Here is a 21,097-nt window from a genome sequence, read left to right on the forward strand (position 1 = left end):
ATAGCTCTTCAGACAGGCAAACATAATTGCACAAACCATGCTTTGTCTTTTGTCTCTTATGACCATTTGACTCCTCCTTCCAATTCCTTTATCGCTTCATTAAATACTATCTCTATCCCCCAAACTATTCACAAAGCCTCATCTCACCCGGGTTGGCATGCTGTGATGAAAGAGATGAAGGCCCTTGAGAGTAAGGGTACTTGGTCCTTAGTGGATTTACCAATGGGAAACAAAGCAATTGAATGCAAATAGGTTACTCCCAAGACGAAGCCTAGTGATACACTTGATCATCTCAACACTTGCCTTATTGATAAAGGCTATGCTCAAACCGATAGTGTTAACTACTCTAAGACTTTCTTAACATGTGGTTAATCTCTCCTCAATCAGCCTCTTCATTTAAGTGGCAACTAATTATGGTTGAGACCTACATCAACTGTATTTCAAAAATGCTTTCTTACTTGGTGATCTTCTTGAAGAAGAAGATCACCTGATTTTGTTGCTCAAGGGAGCATGGGAAAGTGCCACTTGAGAAAGTCCCTTTATGGCTTGAAGCAAAGTCCTCATGCTTGGATTGGCAAGTTTAGTGATGTGGTTCAAAAGTTTGGCCTAAGTAAAAGCAAGAGTGACCATTCTATGTTCAATCAAAAAACAAACATTGGCTTAATTCTCCTTTTCAAACAAAGATTTGGGACTATTGAAGTATCTTTTAGGAATTGAAGTTTTGAGGAGCAAGAAGGGCATTCTTCTAACTCAGATAAAATAAGTTCTTGATCTATTAAAAGAAATAGGAAAACTAGAAGACACACCATGCAGCAATCCAATGATCTCAAACCAAACCTTAATGCTGATAAAGAATGCATAATTTGACCAACTTGAGAGGTATAGAAGATTGATTGGGAGATTAAATTATTATGGCAGATTCAGAGCTCCTAGACAGTCCACCAATGAATATTGTGTATTTGTGGGAAGAAATTTGGTGCCATGGAGAAGCAAGATATGGGAAGTTGTTTAAGGTGTACAATCAAAATACAGGGTCATGACACAATATGCATGCAAAGTGTTTTATAGATATATCAATTATTGAAGGAACTTGGCCTAAAAACCTCACTACCAACAAAGTTACTATGTTCATGATAATCTTGTGCTTCATGAACGTACAAAGCACATCGAAATTGATTGTTAATTTTTTCGTGATAAGATTCACGAGGATTTCATCTCCATGGACATGTATGCACTAGAAAACAATTGGATGATTTCTTTTTTTTTTTTCTTTTTTTTAACAAAAGCTCTTAATGGAGCTCAAGTTGAATATATGAGTAACAAGTCAGGCTGGATTAACATTTATGCTCCAACTTGAAGGGGAGCGTTATATTAGGAGATTTATTATTTATTACATAGAATTTATTGGTATCATAGGGATAGAGTGTAATAAATACTCATTATGAGCCATTAATACCAAGACTCCTCCCTCCTTCTCTATATTTCCTCATTCTTAGAATGAATAAAATAAAACTTTCAGAGCTATATTATCTGCACATACTCAATAAGAATTAAGCTGTATTATTCTTCTGGTTAAACCTGGCAACAATATTAAGAATACAAAGGCTAAATATAATTTTACCACTTGTACCTCTATCATTAAATTTTTTCAAAGTAGACCCCACAAGCAAAATTGATGCTGCTTCCAGATGAGGCATCTTAAGTATAGGGTTCTCCTCCAAACGCAAATGCTACAGTACAACAAAATCATTGACAGCAACAGCAGGTTAGCTAACACAGGCAAAAATTGAGTTGCCAGTAATTTGAGGGCCCAAAAGTCACTTGGAAATGTTTGAAATATTTTTTCACTGTGTTGGCAAGATATTATCTGCTGCATTTATCATATGGATATTCTGTTTTCAGCAGCTTTTAATTCTTAAGATCATTATCAACCAGTTTTTACGGATTGAATATTTTCTCATTATAGCATTTCATTTTCCCCTAGAAATTGGATCTGAATGGAAGGTCTGTTGCTACCAGTCCTATTTAATATAGAAGGGAAGATACATATAATGGCAAGGGGTAAATAACAAGGTAAGATACATATAAAAGGAAAAAAATAAAGACAAGAGAAAAACATACAAAAACAAGGAAGAGCTTTCATTCCCTTCACTGCCAGAAAAAACAAAATAAAAACAAAAATAAAAGAACCAAAAGACCATTAGCTAAAATCCAGAGAGAGGCCAAGAAAATATTACTCTCCCAAATAGAACAGCAAGACGAAACTTCCAATTAAACAAGTGTATTATGTTCTAATGAAAAAAAATGGTTAGTTCTGCTCCCTGCTGAGAAGTATTAAAGATTTAAGATCAAGGGAATACTCCAAAGCATCAATGATAATTTAAAAAATAGAAATATAACACAAACGTTAGATCAAGAGAACTTTCCAGCTCGTTCATAAATCCACAAGGGACAACCTATAAGAACAATTTTCAAAAATGCAAAGGGGTATCCAGAAAATTATGCCCATTACAGGCACCCCATACTGCATTGGTCCCCATCAACTTTCCAATATCTTCCAGAAGAAACTTCTACGTAAATACTCTTGCATTCTGTTTTATCCACGGACACCACAAGATAACAAATAGATCACTGCCAAATAACGTTGTGCTTCTTATTACTCCCAAAAGAGAACAAAGTTATCAAAACCCACCTCCAATAAGAGAATAAATATTTCTAGTGCATCAAAACAAATGAATCAGAAGTGTCTTTTGTGAAGTTATAGTATTCATATGAATAAAATTGAATGGAAAGGGATTATACACAACATCGTTGACCACTTGAATAGTTATAGTAGTCATATTTTGTTCGGTACCTTCCTTCTTAACAGGGTATTAGAGCACAAATGTTACTCACCCTAAACTCTAACCTAGTTTCCCCTAAAAGAAGGGCCTAGCCACTAGAGGTTTTATGCCTTCACTTAACAGCATCAAGTAACCTCATAAATATTCTGTAAATATTCCCCAATTAAGATTAAATCATTCAGCTGTAAATCAGTGCTAGATGTAAGTCGGATCAAAAGGATCAGTTTTAGGATTGATCTTTATTAGTTCTGAATTTCAGAAGCAAGAGAATTCTTTCAACAAAAGCGCAAGAATGGAAAAAGAAGTTTGCAAATGGTGACTATGCAAGCTAAATCGCAAACTGAAGATCCACACTGTGAGAATAGTCAAATTAATATTTATTGAATTTTATTAGAGAGATTTACTCCTTAAATATAAGGATATAATTGGATGGGATCATGGGAGTTAATATTTTATTCTTAATTTGATTTTATTCCCTGTATAGTTTTTGTTTATAAACTATATATACATAATGTGCATCTGTGAATAAAATACAGTTTTTCTAATTCAAAAACACCCATGGCATCAAAGCTGGCTCAATTAGTCCAGATCCCCAGTCATTGATCCCACGAATCACAACTCATCCGTGAGCATTCTCCTCTATAAAGCCGGTAATTTAGATGGCAGAGCTTATTCGAATCGAGCTTAAAGCATCCTACCCTTTTTAAAAAACTCATATAGTCAAGCCCGACCCTAACACCTTCGAGCTTATTCGGGCAGGCCTGAATATCCAAAACTTTTAAAAAATATTTTTCCTTATCTTTTGAATCAATTTTAATTTTTAAATAATTCTGTTAACCATAAAATAATATTTTAACTTCAAAATAATAAAGTAAAAAATAATAACTTATCAACTTTGTACTTAAATAACTTTGTTAGTATTGTGTTGTATTATGTGTAATTTATTCATAAATGTTTCCTTTGCTTATAAATTAATGTCTTAGCTGTTTAAATATTACTCTTATCATGATCATATATAAATATTTTATATATTTTAATTAAATTATATTATTTTAATTATGATCAAGTTGATTTCAATTCACGTTAGACCACTAACTTAAAATCATTGTCCCGATTAATTCAAAATTTTTAATAACTTTTGGGTAAATTGTACTTTTCAGTTTTAAGAATATAAGAAAAATATTACTCTTATCATGGTCATATATAAATATTTTATATATTTTAATTAAATTATATTATTTTAATTATGATCAAGTTGATTTCAATTCACGGTTAGACCACTAACTTAAAATCATTGTCCCGATTAATTCAAAATTTTTAATAACTTTTGGGTAAATTGTACTTTTCGTTTTTAAGAATATAAGAAAAATAGCCATCATTATATTATACAAAACAAAATCATTTACTTGAGTAAAATATTATTTTTTTGGAATTATTTTTCTTTAATTTTTTATATTGTTTAACCTCTACATACAAGAGGTATTTACTTTAGCTTATTTTTAATTTTACCTAAGTCTAGTATGGATGATAACCAAATAATTATCCAAAAATATTGCTCTATTTATTATGTTTATTTAGTAGTAGAGTCGAGAATTCGTACATGCCCGAATTTTATTTTTTAAATTATTTTAAATTTTACTTTTACTCTAAAATTAATTATCTTATTTTATTTTTTATAACGCAAATGATTTATAGGACTCAAAACTTTTTAAAAAAATTGGATCTTAAAATATAAAAATCAATATTAAAATATATTTTAAATATTATTTTGAGATATTTTATTGATTAAAAATAATAATAATATGAAAATATAAATTTTTTTAATTTTTTTAAAAAATAACTATAGCAAGCATTCAAATATATGGTATTTTAGTAGAAAATGACGTAATACTTAAAGAATTAATTAATATTTATTATATTTTATATTTTTAAAAAAATTTCAAGTATTCGGGCTTGGCCCGGATTTTTTTCAAGCCTAAGCACTAAAATTTTTTTTTTGGCTCAACCCTAAATTTTTCAAGCTGGTTTGAGCTGGCTTGTCAAACTCGACCTAAATTACCAGCTCTACTCCTCTAGCATGACTGGCATCGCACGACACACATAAGTCCAAAGTCGCACAAAGAACACGTTAGTCAACATTTTTTTTTGTGTGCTCGTCTTCCGTGAGCGTCTCCTTCTAGCGCAACATCCTTAAGTCACGAGTCGCACGAGAATGCATCTTCATCAACGTTTTCCTTTGCCATGGTATCATCCCCCTCAGTGTTTGCACTGTGCAACTCCCTCTCTTCAACTTCCGTCACCAAAATCACATCACACCCAAAGTCAAACTCATGCATTCCACACCTTTCAACTATGGGTATTGGTTCTAGGAAAAAGACTGACTCAAACATTGACCCATATGGCGGAACTCCCTAAGGGTTGAGTTCTGCTGAAAGGACTTCTACTCTTCTCATCTCAAAAAAATTTAATGGCTACAACTATCGTGAATGGGCCATGGCAATCAAACTTGCTATCGGGGGACGAGGCAAGCTGGGTTTAATCACTGGCCACTCTAAGGCTCCAGATGCATTGGACTTAAAGGCTATAGTGAAGTGGGAGACTAAAAATTCTATGGCAGCTTCATGGTTGATCAACAATATGACACCACAATTCAACGCTCCTTCATGCCTCTTCTAATGGCAAGAGATATTTAGGAAGCAGTTAAGCAGTCATATTCAGATGGTCAAGATGGTGACTGACTTTATGATTCAAAGACACAAAGTTGGCATATCAAACAAGGTGAACGAGAGGTAACAAAATTCTAGTTAGACCTAGTTGCTATATGGCAAGCAATTAATCTCAACACAAAAGAGAAATGGCCATGTTCCAACAATGCTGTAAAGTGCAAGTATCGGATTGAAGATTGGTCTTTCAATTCTTGGTTGGCATTCATCATTCACCAGATGACGGTCGAAGTCACATATTGGCTCGCTCCCCATTACCATTAACCCATGATGATTTTGCCGAAGTTTGCCAAAAGGCTTCTCGTCATAAGGTAATGTCACCTATCCCTTCTTCTATTCATCCTTCATCTGAATCTTCTACTTTAGTAAGCAAGCATTTTGATCAGGGGCAAAAGGATGCAAAAGGCAAAAATGTGTGACACCATTGTAAGAAGACTAGCCACTCGAAAGATAAGTATTGTGATCTCCCTAACTAAAAACCTCGTAAAGGTAAACCCTCATGGTTACCAGGCTACATCTGAGTCTGCACAAGACAAACCTACTTCCTTACTAGCTGTTGATAAGGACAAATTAAATAAACTTATAGAAATGCTTCAGTCCTTACAATCCATCCGTCATCTTCTCCATCACATAATGCTTCAATGGCTAAGAAAGGTAATTCTCATCATGCATTCAACGTTTGCTCCGCTAACTCTAAATGGATTGTTGATTCTGGGACCTTTAATCACATGACTGCAAATTCTACATTATTCACATCATATGTCCCATGTAGTGGACGTCAGAAAATTGATACAACTAATGGCACCTTTTCTACTATAGCTAGAAAGGGTAGTATTACTGTTTCTGAATTTTTTTAGTTAGATTCTATTCTTCATGTCCCCTATCTTGCTTGTAATTTGTTGTCTATAAGCAAGTTGACTAAACAAGCTCATTGCAATGCTCACTTCTTTTCCACTCATTGTATTTTCCAAGATCTCTCATCAAGAAAGATAATGGGCAATGCTAAGGAGTGTAATAGACTCTACTACCAAGATAAATCAACCGTGAGTAATCTCTAGTCTCATATCCATTGCAACCTTGCATCTACCTCTCAAAAAGTTGATCTTTTGTTATGGCATAAAAGAATAGGTCATCCTAATGTCCATTACTTGAGTCGTTTGTTTCCTCATTTTTCATCTGATAAAATTTCTAGTTTTCATTGTGATATTTGTGAATTGGCCAAACATCCTCGATCTTCATTTCCGAGCTCTAAATACAAGCCCTCTCAATCTTTTTCTATCATTCATAGTGATATGTGGGGTCCTTCTCGTGTCCCTAATCGAACCCATGCCAAGTGATTTGTCACTTTTATTGACAACCATGCTAGTGTGTGCTGGGTATATCTAATGAAAGATAAGTCTGATGTGACATCTATTTTCATTGAATTCTTTACCCATGATATTGAATCAATTTCACACATCCATTAAAGTTCTCCAAACTGATAACGGTGCTAAATATGTTAATAAATCTTTGAGTGACTTCCTTAAGTAGGGAATAGTTCATAAAACTTCCTATGCTAACAGCCTTCAACAAAATGGGGTGGCTAAACAGAAAAATAAACATTTACTTGAAGTTGCTCGTTCTCTTCTGTTTACCACAAATGTGCCTAAATACTTCTGGGGGGATGCCATTCTTACTGCCACTTACCCCATCAATCATATGCCTACTAAAATATTGTCCAACTCTACTCCACTTGAGTGTCTTCACCAAACACATTCTCTGTCTCATCTTGAGACCAATCTTCCTTTGAAAACTTTTTGGTGCTCCACCTTTGTTCATCTCCATTCATCCCCCAAACTTGAGCCTCAAGCTGTCAAGTATGTGTTCTTGGATAACTCCTCCACCCAAAAAGGGTATAAGTGCTTTAATCCTTCACTTCCAAACATCTCTTTCTTAGCCATGACATCACTTTCTTTGAACATGAGTCCTTTTACCCATCTCCTTCAATGCAAGGGCAGCATTGAAGGGAATTTCAGTTTACTCTTAACCATGAGTATTCTCCTAATGACTCTCTTAACCACCATACTTCTCTTGATATTTCTCTTGAGCCTGTACCTGTACCTTTTATGCCAAAAGTAAAAGAAAATGAAGGCTGAGGAGGAGACAAGGATGCAGGTACTATAGGTAAAGAGATCAAAGTTTACACGCAGGAGATGAAATAGGGTATAAAAGCCCTCATACCTGAGGCAGTACCAGAATTAGAATCAGTAGGAGATTTTGGGAGAGAAAGTCTTGGAGAGGAAGGTGAAAGTATTGATGAAAACCTTGATATGGAGAAGACCTCAGAAGATGATCTAGAATCGCCAATTGCCCTCAGGAAGAAACCTTGGTCTCATACACAACATCCCATTCAAAAATACTTGTCATATGAAGCCCTATCCCTTGGTTATCGAGCAATTATTGCTAATATAGATGGTGTTAGCATTCCTAATAACATCTACGAGGCCCTAAAAACAAGGGGATGGAGAAAGGCCGTCCTAGAAGAAATGAAAGCATTAGAAAAAAATGGGACTTGGGAGACTGTGCAGAAGCCAAGGAACAAGAAGTTAGTAAGTTGCAAATGGGTTTTTACCCTTAAATATAAGGCTGATGGGAGCCTCAAAAAGCTGAAGGCCCGATTGGAGGCTAGAGGGTTCATACAGACTTACAGCATTGATTATTAGGAAACTTTCGCACCAATGGCAAAATTGAATACTATCCAGGTACTTCTATCTAGAGCAGCCAATCTTGAATGGCCATTGCACGAACTAAACATCAAAAATGCCTTTCAGAATGGAGAATTGAAAGAAGTTTATATGACTTTGCCCCCTAGCTTCGCTGAGGGAAAGGTTGACCAGGTATGCAAATTAAAGAAATCTTTATATGGTCTAAAGCAATCCCCACAAGCTTAGTTCAATAGATTCTCAAAGGTTTTAAAATTACAAGGGTACCAACAAGGACCATCAAATCATATCGTGTTTGTTGAGGTAAGAGGTGCATCATCATTGTATATGTTGATGATATAATTATTTCTGGTGATCATAGTGAAGAAATACAAGAGTGAAAACTGCTCTAAGAAGAGAATTCAAGGTCAAAGACCTTGGACATCTGAACTATTTCTCGAGCATGGAGGTTACCAGATCAAAGCAAGGTATTTATGTATCTCAAAGAAAGTATGTACTTAATCTCTTAAAAGAGACAAGTATGCTAAGATGTAAATTTGTTGAAACCCCTATTGTCGTTCTGAAGAAGAAGCAAAAATCCAAGAAGGAAGAAGATAACACTATTGAGGAAGAGGAGGATAAGAAAAAAGAAAAGCTAGATGATAAAGAGAGATATCAAAGGCTTGCTGGGAAACTTATCTACCTCTCACACACAAGACCTGACATAGCATTTACTATGAGTGTAACTAGTCAATATATGTGTGAACCAAAGGAAAAACACATGAAAGCAGCATATAGGATCCTAAGGCATCTAAAGGGTACCCCTAGAAGAGGTTTGTTGTTCCAAAATCATGACTGAAGAACTATAAAAGTACACACATATGTAGATTGGGGTGGACATCACCCAAACAGAAGATCGACTACTTGTTATTGCTCGTTCGTATGGGAAAATCTTGTTACTTGGAAGAGTCAAAAGCAAAGAGTTGTCTCCAAAAGCAATGCTGAATCGGAGTCAAGGGCACTTGCTCAAGGCATAATGGAAGAACTTTGGTTGAAGAGGGTATTGGAGGAAATCCATGGCCAACTCGATCTACCACTAAAACTATATTGTGACAATAAGGCTACCATCAACATGGCCTTAAATCCCATCTAACATGAGAGGTCTAAAAATGTGGAGATAGACATACACTTCATGAGAGAGAAGGTGGAAGATGGAATCATATGCCTAACCTTCCTACCAACAAATCTTCAGGCAATAAACATATTGACTAAGGGGTTGCATAAACCTGCTTTCGAAAGTTGCTTAAGCAAGTTGGACATGATTAGTATTTATGATCCAACTTAAAGGGGAGTGTGAGAATAGTCAAATTAATATTTAATGTATTTTATTAGAGAGATTTATTCCTTAAATATAGGGATATAATTAGATGGGATCATGAGAGTTAATATTTTATTCTTGATTTTATTTTATTCCCTGTATAGTTTTTATTTGTAAAATATATATACATACTGTGCATCTGTGAATAAAATACAGTTTTGTTGATTCAGAAACATACAAACACCTAGGTACTATACATTCTTAGGAGGAAACTTGGTAACTATTACAGAGGAGAAAAAAACAATTATGGCAAGATCTAGTGTAGAAGCAAAGTTTCAGCACTTGGCATTTGTAAGTTGCTATGGCCTAAGATTATTCCTAAAAATTGAAAACTACTTGAGGAGATCTAATGAAACTACATTCTGACGATAAGTCATCAATAAATAGAGCTCATAACCAGATTCAACATGACATAACTAAACATGTGGAGATTGAAAGGCATTTCATAAAGAAAAAGCTAGAAAGTAGGCTGACTTGGACCCCTTATGTTCCTGCAGGAGTCCAATAAGCAGATTTATTGGCTAACAGATTGTCAAGAAGGTTCTAGAAGATAATAATTAAGCTTGGGATGACAAATACCAACAGCCGAACTCGAGGAAAAGTGCTGAAATCATGGAGCATTTTAAAATGCTAAAATCATGGAATTTAGGCATTAATTATGAGTAATTTTTGTATTTATTAGTCCTAATTAGTTTTTGTTGTAATTTTTCTCCTTTGTACAATACATATGGTTCTGATCAAATGAATAAAATGCAATCAAAATTTGACCCAGTATATTAATTCAAAAGTATAAAGATGTAAGACCACTTGACTGACCTCATTCTTTATGTCTAATGCAAATAATGATGCCATACTAACCTCAAGAACCGGTAAATATGGGAACCCTTTAAGAGTAGAAATTCTATTCTTGCTGGCAGCTAAAACCTGCAAGAAATTATATTCAATAAAAAATTAACTACTAAATATGAAAACAATCTGAATATAATGGCAAAACTCAACAATAAAACAACCTGGAGTCGAGGTTGACTTGCCATTGCAAGAGACTTCAACTTATTTTGAGCTACTGAAAGGAACTGTGAAAAGAAAATGAATCATAAGCAGGAAAGTATTATGATTTAAAATGCTGCATTTTAAAGTCATAGCAGGATAAAGATTAAGCTGGTCAAAATAAAAAAAACAGGATATTCAGTAAACTGAAGCTTGCCTCCAAATTTGGAAGCTGTGGGAGGCTTGCCATTGATGTTATTTGATTTCCAGCAAGATAAAGTTGCTGTGAAAAATAAATATTTCAAAATGCCATTAGCTAAGCATCATAATCTTTCACTCTATTTGGGAAGCTCTAAGGCAACTATTTAGATGTAAAATATAATAAACCTGCAACATTTTGCAATTCTCAAGAGGCTCAAATCCAGGGCCTTTAAAGTCATTAAAACTCAAATCAAGAACCTGGCATGGAAAGCACCAAATAATCAAACATAACATCCATATAATTATAGTTTCTACAAAGACTCGTTGACCATAAATAAATAAATAAAAAGACTAAAATTTTAAACAGTTAAACCTTTACTCTTGTCAATATTTCAACTCCTTCCAGTGAAGATAAGAGATTGTCTCGAAGATAAACAAACTGCCAAAAAGACCATTGGTTAAAGACTATAAGAACCATCAAAGCAAAAATTGACTAAGGGACATCAAGAGACAACATCAAGTTATCTTCTTTTCTTAAAAGAACTAAGGGCTCATTTGGCAGGAAAAATGGAATGGAAAACGAAATGGAAAGAAAAACACTGGTTTTTTAAAATACAAAATGTCATATATTTCCCCAGATGAAAAATAGTAATAAAAACAAATAGTTGTTGTTGAGAAATGATTACAAGGATAAAATCGATATTACAACAACCAGGCTTTTGTGCAATGGAAAAGATTTATTTTCCTTAGTTTCTACCAGAGAGATCCTAAACCTGACTTCTTGTCCTTAAAGTAAATCCTCTTAAAAAATTGGATAATCAGTTGATGAACATCAGGTCATATAATATATGATGAATCATTATTTGATGTTATTAACCCTGTTACTTCCTTTCTAACCATCAAAATTTCAATTAAGTAGTGTGAATTCCATCTAGAGGTAGCACACATAATTTTGAGGTACCTCAAAATGGCAGCAGGTAAGGGAATCTATTTCAATGAATCCTAATTGAACACTAGAAGTGTATCACCATGCAAATTGGGTAGGTTCATTTACCGGTCAAAGGTCAACAACTGGTTATTGCACCTATATTTGGGAACATTTAATAACTTGGAGAAGTAAAAACAACCAGTCAGTTGTGGCTCACAACTGAGCCTTTGCCCTTGGAATCTATGAAGGTATTTAGCATAAATGTCTCCTAGAAAAAACTACAGACTAGATATGAAGGCAAGGTCAAAATTCCCTATGACAACATGGCAGCAATGAGTATAGCCAGAAAAAACCTGTCCAGCACAACAGGACCAAGCAAATAGCGTTTGACCACCATTTTATTAAAGGAAATATTGAGTCTAGAACTGTTGATTGCGTGTATAGATCCACAAGATTCAAGAAGCATGTACGATAACTAAAGTTTTACCTAAATTAAGAATTTAAGACCTTGGACTCAAGTTGGAATTAATTAACATTTACACCCCAGCCTGAGGAGGAGTGTTGGTATGTGGACGTAATATTGGGCTTAATGTGAATTGGCCAACTTAATGAATGATCAAATCTGGAAAGCTCTCCAGGTTTAATCCTATTCATTACAGAACAGATTTATCTCTATGAAAGCTCAGATTTCTCCCTATTAAAGCCCAGATCTACAGCAACAATGAAATCCATGAAGGGGCATTATTTTCTTTCCTGTTGTAGATATTCAAACGTTAGGACTTAGTTTCTCTGATTTTCTTTACTTGTGGAGAGTTATCTGAATATAAAACACCAGCTCCACCCTAGTTATTTAATTCTGCCTTCTTCTTGCAAGTGTTCCATGATCAATAAAATTAATCAATGAAAATTTTCAGGCATAAAAAGCTAGCACTATCAATTAGATACAACAACAACAATAAACCTTATCCCACTAGGTGGGGTCAACTATATGAATTGCACAATGCAATTATACACTATCAATTAGATAAACATTGAAAATTATACCAAGTGCTAAAAGCAATCTTCTTTGAATAGATATTTCCCACAATAAATAGTGTCGCTAGGAAAATCAGTTTACCTCCAAGTTTGATGATAATTTTAGCCCACTGGCATTGAGATTGCGAACTTTGTGCCCTCTAAGATCCAATCTCTGAATTTGCAACATTGATCAAGAATAAATAATAATTGTGACCAAAAAACCCATAGTATGAGCTCAATGATATATGGATAAAGAGACAAAACAAAGGAAGTTATTCTTCACGAATACAAGGGAGAGATTGCATTAACACAAGCCCTAAGGAAAAAGGAAATGGAGTAAATGCAACCTATGATGCCTATTGCTTTCTAGCAAGCAAAACATCGCCTCTATTATAGAATTGATATACTATGGATATAACAAGCTCACCAAATTTGAAAGGGTATGCTTTAGGCACAACCCCTCTCAGTCATGCAGTAACAGGGTACTCCAATGCTACCATGAAAAATGGGATGAATGACAAGCTATTCGCTATGTAGATAACATAATTCAAATGACTAAACTGACTTAACCATAGTACATCCATTCATCAATGGTTACATACACAACATTTTTGCAATGGTCAATAAAGCATACGACTAACTTGGTGTCAACTTTCAACAAATTACTTTATAATTTTAAAATGGAACCCTTTTGTCTGTAAGTACAAATTTATAATAACAATCCTTATCTCATTAAATGAAATCAGCTACAAGAATCGTATGACATCATTAGGCTCTATCAACAATTAATTGTTCAAAAATATCATTTGTTAAGAAATAATTTAACCATACTTTAAATTCACTGTGATGTAAAACAGGAAAGGGGAAAAGGGGAAAGAGAGAAGAGAAGGAGGAGGGAGAGAAAAAGAAGAAGGGGAAAGGCTGAATCTCTCGAAAACTCTTACTCAATAATACTCAAAGCTGAATACAAATGAAAAACCTAGCTCTATTTATAAAACTCTAAAAATAATAAAATAATAACAATTCAAATTTAAATCCCAAATCCTAAACCTAAATATAATCTTAAAGATACAAATATCTAAGATAATAATAAAATAAATAATAAATTCTAATTCTAATGGATAAATATCCTAATTTAAACATTCCTAATGGATAACTCTAATATCTTAGATAAATTCTAATTATCCTAATTAACCATTAACCCATATTCCATTATTTCTCCCCTACTTGAAGAACCTATCTCCTGACAAGTTAACATTGAAGCACAAATTAACACCGATATGGAAATCCTTTCCAGCAGGTGAGGCAGTGATGGATTAAGACATGTGGAAGATGAACATGAATATAAGAAAATTCTGGGAACCCTTTCCAATAGACAAAATAATGTTGAAGCTTCTAGTTAAATCCTAAGGCATTCTTTGATGAGGTGAATCTGTAGCAAGGCGAGATTGTTTATGGCTGATCACAACTTGGGAAGGTGCCATTTGTACAGAAAGTAGAGGAACTTCTAATGGAGCCTGTGGAGGTAAAGGTACTAGGGCGGACAAACCATTTTCATGATTAGGCTCCATATGAGTTATAGTAAACCTCTTTGATTCTAGTGTTGGAGTTTCAACATCTATCTGCTCATGAGGTAGATTTTGGTTGCTCAGCAACTCCATAATCTATTGAAAACTCTTCTTTATTTTCTCAGTTAAACGTATACCTTCTTGAATCTGATGTTTCAATTCAACATTGGATTTAGCATTATGACATTTGACTTCAGCTATTTGCCTTTATAGTTTAACATCAAAACTTTTTTCTTCAACAATTTGTTGTGCATATTCAACCCTATGACATGCTTCATAACCGCACCATTAGTCATATGCATACCAGTATTGGCATCATTCTTCAATTATTTTCCTCTAGTAGCCTTCATGATACTGTGGACACCCAATACATTGAGGTGGGGTGCCATAATAATTTTGGAACTCCTTGCATGGGCATTCACGGTAATATCCCATATAAAATCATGAATATATAGATCTCAAATATACCCTTCAAATATTTTATATGATGATATGTGGCTTTAAAGAAGGTGTATGTTATTTTATAAATCTCAACTAGAAAAGCAACACAAGGAAGGGAGGTGAAATTAGGCTCTAATACCAAATTGATGTAAAACAGGAAGGGGAAAAGGGGAAAGAGAGAAGAAAAGGAGGAGGGAGAGAGAAACAACAACAACAACAACAACAAGCCTTTATCCCACTAGGTGGGGTCGGCTACATAGATTGCAAGACGCCATTGTGCTCTATCATTTATCAAGCTTTTAGGAATATTATTAATTAAGAGATCGCGTTCAACAACTTCCAAGAGTGTTCTCTTAGGCCTTCCTCTACCTCTCTTAATCGGACTCAAAGTTATATGTTCCACTCTTCTCACTGGTGCCTCCCTTGGTCTTCTTTGTACATGCCCAAACCATCTCAACCGATTTTCTACCATTTTTTCCTCAATAGGTGCCACCCTCACTTTTTCGCGTACGTGCTCATCTCGAATTTTATCTTTACGTGTATGTCCGCACATCCATCATAACATTCTCATCTCTGCTACTCCAACTTTATGCTCTTGCTATCCCGTTAGAGCCCAGCATTCACTACTATATAACATTGCCGGTCTGATAGCAGTGCGATAAAACTTTCCTTTAAGTTTATTAGGCACCTTACGGTCACAAATAACTCCTTTAGCTTTTCTCCAATTAAACCACCCAGCTTGAATTCTATGTGAAATATTTCCACTGATTTCGCCATCATTTTGAATAATGGCTCCCAAATATCTAAACTTTTCCACTTGAGGTATAATTTGATCTCCCAATTTCACTTACAAATTATTGTCGAATATTCCTTTACCAAATTTACAATATAAATATTCCTTCTTACTTCTACTCAGACGAAAACCTTTCGACTCCAATGTCCTCCTCCATAACTCAAGTTTGCAATTAACCTCTTCTCTTGTCTCTGCTATAAGAACTATATCATCTGCGAAGAGCATACATTTCGGGATTTCCTCTTGAATATGTTCCGTCAAAACATTTAACATCAAGTTGAACCAATAAGGACTCAGAGATGATCCCTGATGTAGTCAAATCTTTATAGGAAAATCCTTTGTTTGACCACTAGGTGTTCTTATACTAGTTTTTACCCCCTCATACATATTTTGTATGGCTTTAATATAAGCAATCCGTACTCCCTTTTTTTCCAACGCTTTCCAAAGCACTTCTCTTGGTATACGGTCATAAGCTTTTTCCAAATCAATAAAAACCATGTGTAGATCTTTATCTTTACAACAATACTTTTCCATTAATCCCCTTAGTAGATAAATCACCTCTGTAGTTGATCTACCTGGCATAAAACCAAATTGATTCTCAGAAATACTTGTCTCCAATCTCAACCTGTGCTCAATTACTTTCTCCCACAATTTCATTGTGTGGCTCATGAGTTTAATCCCTCTATAGTTAGTACAATTTTGAATATCTCCTTTATTTTTATAAATAGGAATTAATGTACTTCTCCTCCACTCATCAGGCATTTTCTTGGATCGTAAAATCATATTAAATAACTTAGTTAACCATCTCACCCCTTCTTCACCTAAACATTTCCACACTTCGATAGATATACAATCAGGTCCGTTGGCTCTACCATTTGCTATTTTCTTAAGAGCTTCATTTACCTCCTTATCACGTATTATTCGACAAATTTTGTTCTCCTTCACCAGTTACTAAATCCTCCAAGTTACTAGATGAATCCTCTCCATCATTGAAAAATTTAGAAAAGTAAGTCTCCCATCTATTTTTAATTTCATCATCTGTAACTAAAATTCTTCCCTCTTCATCCTTAATACACCTTACCTGTTCTAGATCTCTTGATTTTCTTTCCCTACTCTTGGCAATCTTATAAATATTTTGCTCTCCTTCCTTCGTCTCAAGGTTCTTATAAAATTCTTTAAAAGCTTTAGAACGAGCTTCACCCACAGCTCTCTTAGTTTCCTTCTTAGCCATACGGTATCTCTCCCAATTTTCCTCATTGTTACACAAATGTATGGCTTTAAAACAGTTCTTCTTATACTTGATTTTGTCCTGTACACTATTATTCCACCACCAAGACTCCTTATCTCTCAGACCAGAACCTTTCGATTCTCCCAAAATTACTTTTGCAACCTCCCGTATCTTTTTAACCATATCCTCCCATATGATGTTAGCACTTCCCTGAGATTCCCAAATTCCTTTATCCAAAAGATTTCGCTTGAAAATATCTTGCTTCTCACCTTTTAATTGCCACCACCTAATCCTTGGTGTTACTACTTGTTGACGTTTTTGGATTTTACTCATAATATACACATCAAGGACTAGGACCCTATGTTGTGTCGTAACAGCATCTCCGGGGATCACCTTACAATTTTTACAAAGTCTTCTATCTGTGTTCCTAACCAAAAGAAAATCAATCTGTGAACTTGAGGCTCCACTTTTGTAAGTGATGAGATGCTCATCTCTCTTCTTGAAACAAGTGTTGGCAATCTTAAAATCATACGCCAATGAGAAATCAAGAAGAGTTTGTCCTTCATTGTTTAGCTCTCCAAAACCAAAACCACCATGCACCCTCGCATACTGACCAGCTTCCCTCCCAACATGCCCATTAAAGTCTCCTCCAATAAAAATCTTTTCACTCTGTGGTATATGTCGAATCAACCCCTCTAAATCCTCCCAAAATAATTCCTTAAGACTGGCTTCTGTCCCAACTTGCGGCGCATAAGCGCTAACAATATTAACAGTCTCACGTCCAATTATCATTTTTAAGGAAATAATTCTGTCTCCAATTCTGCTAACTTCTACAACGTTCTTCTTCCACTCCTTATCTATAATGATGCCTACTCCATTGCGTGCACTTATTTTTCTTGTATACCAAAGTTTGAAACCTTGAATATCCTTAGCTTCTTCTCCATGCCATTTTGTTTCTTGCAGGCAAAGGATATTGATTTTCCTTTGAATCATAACCCCTACAACCTCTAAAGATTTACAATTTAATGTCCCAACATACCAAGTACCAAATCTAATTTTGCTCTTATGAACTAACTTCTTTAGCCGCGTGCGTCCAGAATGACGCGGTAGCCCTTGCTCATTTAACACTACATCCGGGCGCCGATGCAGCGGCTCTAATTCACTTATCACTGTACTCGAGCCATGCAGCGCGTTACTTACGGGCAACGACCTAGCATTAACATTATAACGTCTATTGTCTATGTTCATGATAGATTCAACAAAGTTTTACATTGGCTGTTGATGGCCTAACACAACCCTCCTCCTTTACCCGGGCTTGGGACCGGCTATAAACATAGGAGGGAGAGAGAAACAAGAAGGGGAAAAATCGAAACTCTCGAAAACTCTTATTCAATAATACTTAAAGCTGAATACAAATAAAAAATCTAGCTCTATTTATAAAGCTTTAAAAATAATAAAATAATAATAATTTAAATTCAAATCTCAAATCCTAAATCTAAATATAATCTTAAAGATATTAATATCTAAGAACAATAAAATAAATAATAAACTATGATTCTAATGGATAAACATCCTTATTTACATACCCCTAACAGATAATCCTGATATTGTAGATGAATTCTAATTATCCTAATTAACCATTATCCCATATTCCATCACAATGTTTCAAGGACAAAATCTTCTATATCTTTATAAAATAATTCCCCTTTTATTGGAAATTGATTTTTGTATGCATGAGATTCAAATCCTAAATAGATCAAAAGTCTTCAACTCACCTTCCACATGTATAGCTATGGATAATAAAGCTAACAAGATAGTTGCCTAACAATTGTATCTATAACATTACTGAATCACAATAAGATGCAAAGATACAAAGAAAGCACAAAGATGTCATTCCTTTGGTCCTAGGGTGCAAAAGAAAATGGGGCACGGCTTAGTTAATATTGAAAAAATTATCAATTATTCAATGATAATTCTAATTACAGTAGAGGAGTTTTGCAATTCAATGTTTTGTACGATGTCTTGAATTTGTCAACCTCTTGGAGAATCATCATTTGTCCTTCGATCCAGAGTTTTGTTGTCACATTACACAAAAGTACAAAACTCACATCTATTTTCAAGACAGACACAAATCTCCCCTAAGCAAAAAGTTACACAACACTTTTGTCTAATTATGGATTATAAATTTGTTGACAAAAATGCCCTCCATTCAGAACCTTAGTTGAAAAAATTAGGCATTTACATTATTGAAGGGTGTTTTACCTAAAAACAAAGATAATATAAAATTAAACTACTATATAGAGTAACTCCAGTTTCACTGATATCTATAAAGTAAATCTTGAAAATGAAGAGAAGGTCCAAGTAATTTTAGCAAAATTCAAGGATGTCCATGTAATTTAATCTAATATTAACATCAATGATGTAATTCAGTGAAATAATAATGAATGCACAGCGTCTTTACTTGCTTCAGTTGTAAGAAGGCATAAGAGGCAGTGGGATGAACTAGTATGGAAAGCCTAAAGAAAACAAGATTGCATATCTAGTTCTTTGCAAATTAAATTTTTCATTTGTCGCTAAAATGATGCTTACCACATCGTCACTAGCTTTTATCTCAACCTGTGGAAGAACAATAAAATGAGAGTCTCGGGTTTCAGGAGTTGGTCCTTTCTTCCGACCAGACAAAGTTGAAATTTTATCCTTAGAGGATGACAAGGACCCTGATCTTAATGTACTGGAGATAGATGGTGACCGTGCTGATGAGGAAGAAATTTTAGAAATTGTTCTCCTAGTTGATGAGCTGCAGCTGCCATCCAATGAAGAAGAAGCAACCTTTCTTGAAGAAGAAGATACAGGTGATGCTATCTTAACCGACGATTTTATTGCAGCCTCTAGCTCTGACACATCAGATGAAATGGATTTCCTCAAACTCTGGCCCATTGGCGAGGCTGGAACTGATTTTCTAGTCCCCGAGATGCTAGCTCGGGCTGAAGCTTTAGCAGGAGATGAAGACACAGAACCCCACCTAAGCTCTGGAAGGGATCTCCTTGCAGATTCTGCAACTGAAGAAAGCCTGCCTTTTTTCCTGACAGTAGAATCAATACAGTTTTTTGTTCTTCCATCAGACTTCAATGGCTTCTCAAGTAATCCTCCACTACTATTTCCTCGTGCTACAGATACTGAAGTTGTAGAACCACTAGAAGAACTAGTTAAACCCGATTTTTTTGCACCCAATGTAGAATCTGAAACATTTCTAGGTCCTACTCGTTTTCTGACAGGAGCACTTGCAGGGGAGCCCTTTGACCCAACTGCCACCCTAGACTTTCCAACTCCAGAAAATCTTTTCATGGTTTCTGACGAAGAATCAACATGGGCCAATTCTGAGGGAATTTGGGGATTTTCTGAAATAAATTCACCAGATTGTTCTGAGGACACCTCCATTTTCATCTCCCAGATAGTTATTCAAAAGTAGGTCTTCTGATCCAACAATATAATAAAAGTCAGTTAGATAATATCTACATTGTCCTAAACAAAGCACCTCCCATCCGAAGCTTAACAGCAAGAAAGGGTAATAGGACACAAATTCTAATTCTAAGCATAAAAAAGGCAATATCGTAGCCAACATTAAAGCTTCAACAAATTTGGAAATTGGAAAAGAAAGAAACTTGGGCAACAAAAGACTAAATGGTAGAAGTAAAAATGCATAAGAGTGAGTGCAGACGAAATGCAGCTTCTGAAACTAAATTCCATGCTACCGAGTTTCGATCTAGGGGCAAGAAAGGGCCGAATAGCATGCAGACGAACTGAAACAAGACGCGTAAAGGAGCGCACGCACCAAACTCATTCAAAGGTTCATAATGGACCAAAACAGGATAATAGCCTCACCAGCAGAATGCATAGATCTAGCAAAAGAAGACGCTGGAGCTAAAACCGAAACTGAATTTGGACATTCTAGGGTTTGATAAGCTGCAATTGCAAGGGTCGGACATTTTGCAGAGTGGCACGAAAAAGCAAAAGAGAGGGAAAAAGAGACATTAACCGGGGCCGGTGTGCTGAAGTTGAAAAAGCTAGAAAAACGACAGGAGGAAGTGGGACTTTCCAAACAAAAAACACCCCAATCTCATAGGCATATTATTAAATTGACAAGATAAAAATAAAATTATAAATAGAATTCTAATTTAAACATAATTGATATATAGGAGTTATAATTCTTATAAATCTTAATTTATCAAAAATGCTAGAATTCAATTTTATCATATTGACCATGGAATTGCTTCAATTTGTGGACACCACTGCCCTCATCTTTTTGTCC

At 34.9% G+C, this 21,097-nt stretch overlaps 1 protein-coding gene across 6 annotated transcripts in view; it reads right to left on the minus strand.

The window, feature by feature from the left end:
- LOC129285801 (187-kDa microtubule-associated protein AIR9) overlaps nucleotides 1-20,834 on the minus strand; it is an 83,317-nt gene extending 62,483 nt beyond the window's left edge. For 3 of the 6 annotated variants that reach the window (XM_054921698.1, XM_054921696.1, XM_054921699.1), the window contains exons 1-9: nucleotides 20,671-20,830; nucleotides 19,378-20,262; nucleotides 12,859-12,930; nucleotides 11,187-11,252; nucleotides 11,000-11,071; nucleotides 10,830-10,895; nucleotides 10,636-10,698; nucleotides 10,484-10,549; nucleotides 1,631-1,730 (exon numbers count right to left, since the gene is read on the minus strand). In XM_054921698.1, the coding sequence (XP_054777673.1) occupies nucleotides 1,631-1,730; nucleotides 10,484-10,549; nucleotides 10,636-10,698; nucleotides 10,830-10,895; nucleotides 11,000-11,071; nucleotides 11,187-11,252; nucleotides 12,859-12,930; nucleotides 19,378-20,232 (1,360 nt within the window). In that variant the 5' untranslated portion in view covers nucleotides 20,233-20,262; nucleotides 20,671-20,830. Of the gene's footprint in view, nucleotides 1-1,630; nucleotides 1,731-10,483; nucleotides 10,550-10,635; nucleotides 10,699-10,829; nucleotides 10,896-10,999; nucleotides 11,072-11,186; nucleotides 11,253-12,858; nucleotides 12,931-19,377; nucleotides 20,263-20,670 lie in introns of all 6 variants that reach the window. The other 3 variants (XR_008587306.1, XR_008587305.1, XM_054921697.1) reach the window with 2 other exon arrangements.
- Nucleotides 20,835-21,097: the final 263 nt, after the last annotated feature.

Source organism: Prosopis cineraria, unplaced genomic scaffold (assembly GCF_029017545.1).
Source record: "Prosopis cineraria cultivar Desert tree isolate PC_DT_omini unplaced genomic scaffold, ASM2901754v1 PC11, whole genome shotgun sequence".
Classification (NCBI taxonomy): Eukaryota; Viridiplantae; Streptophyta; class Magnoliopsida; order Fabales; family Fabaceae; genus Prosopis; species Prosopis cineraria.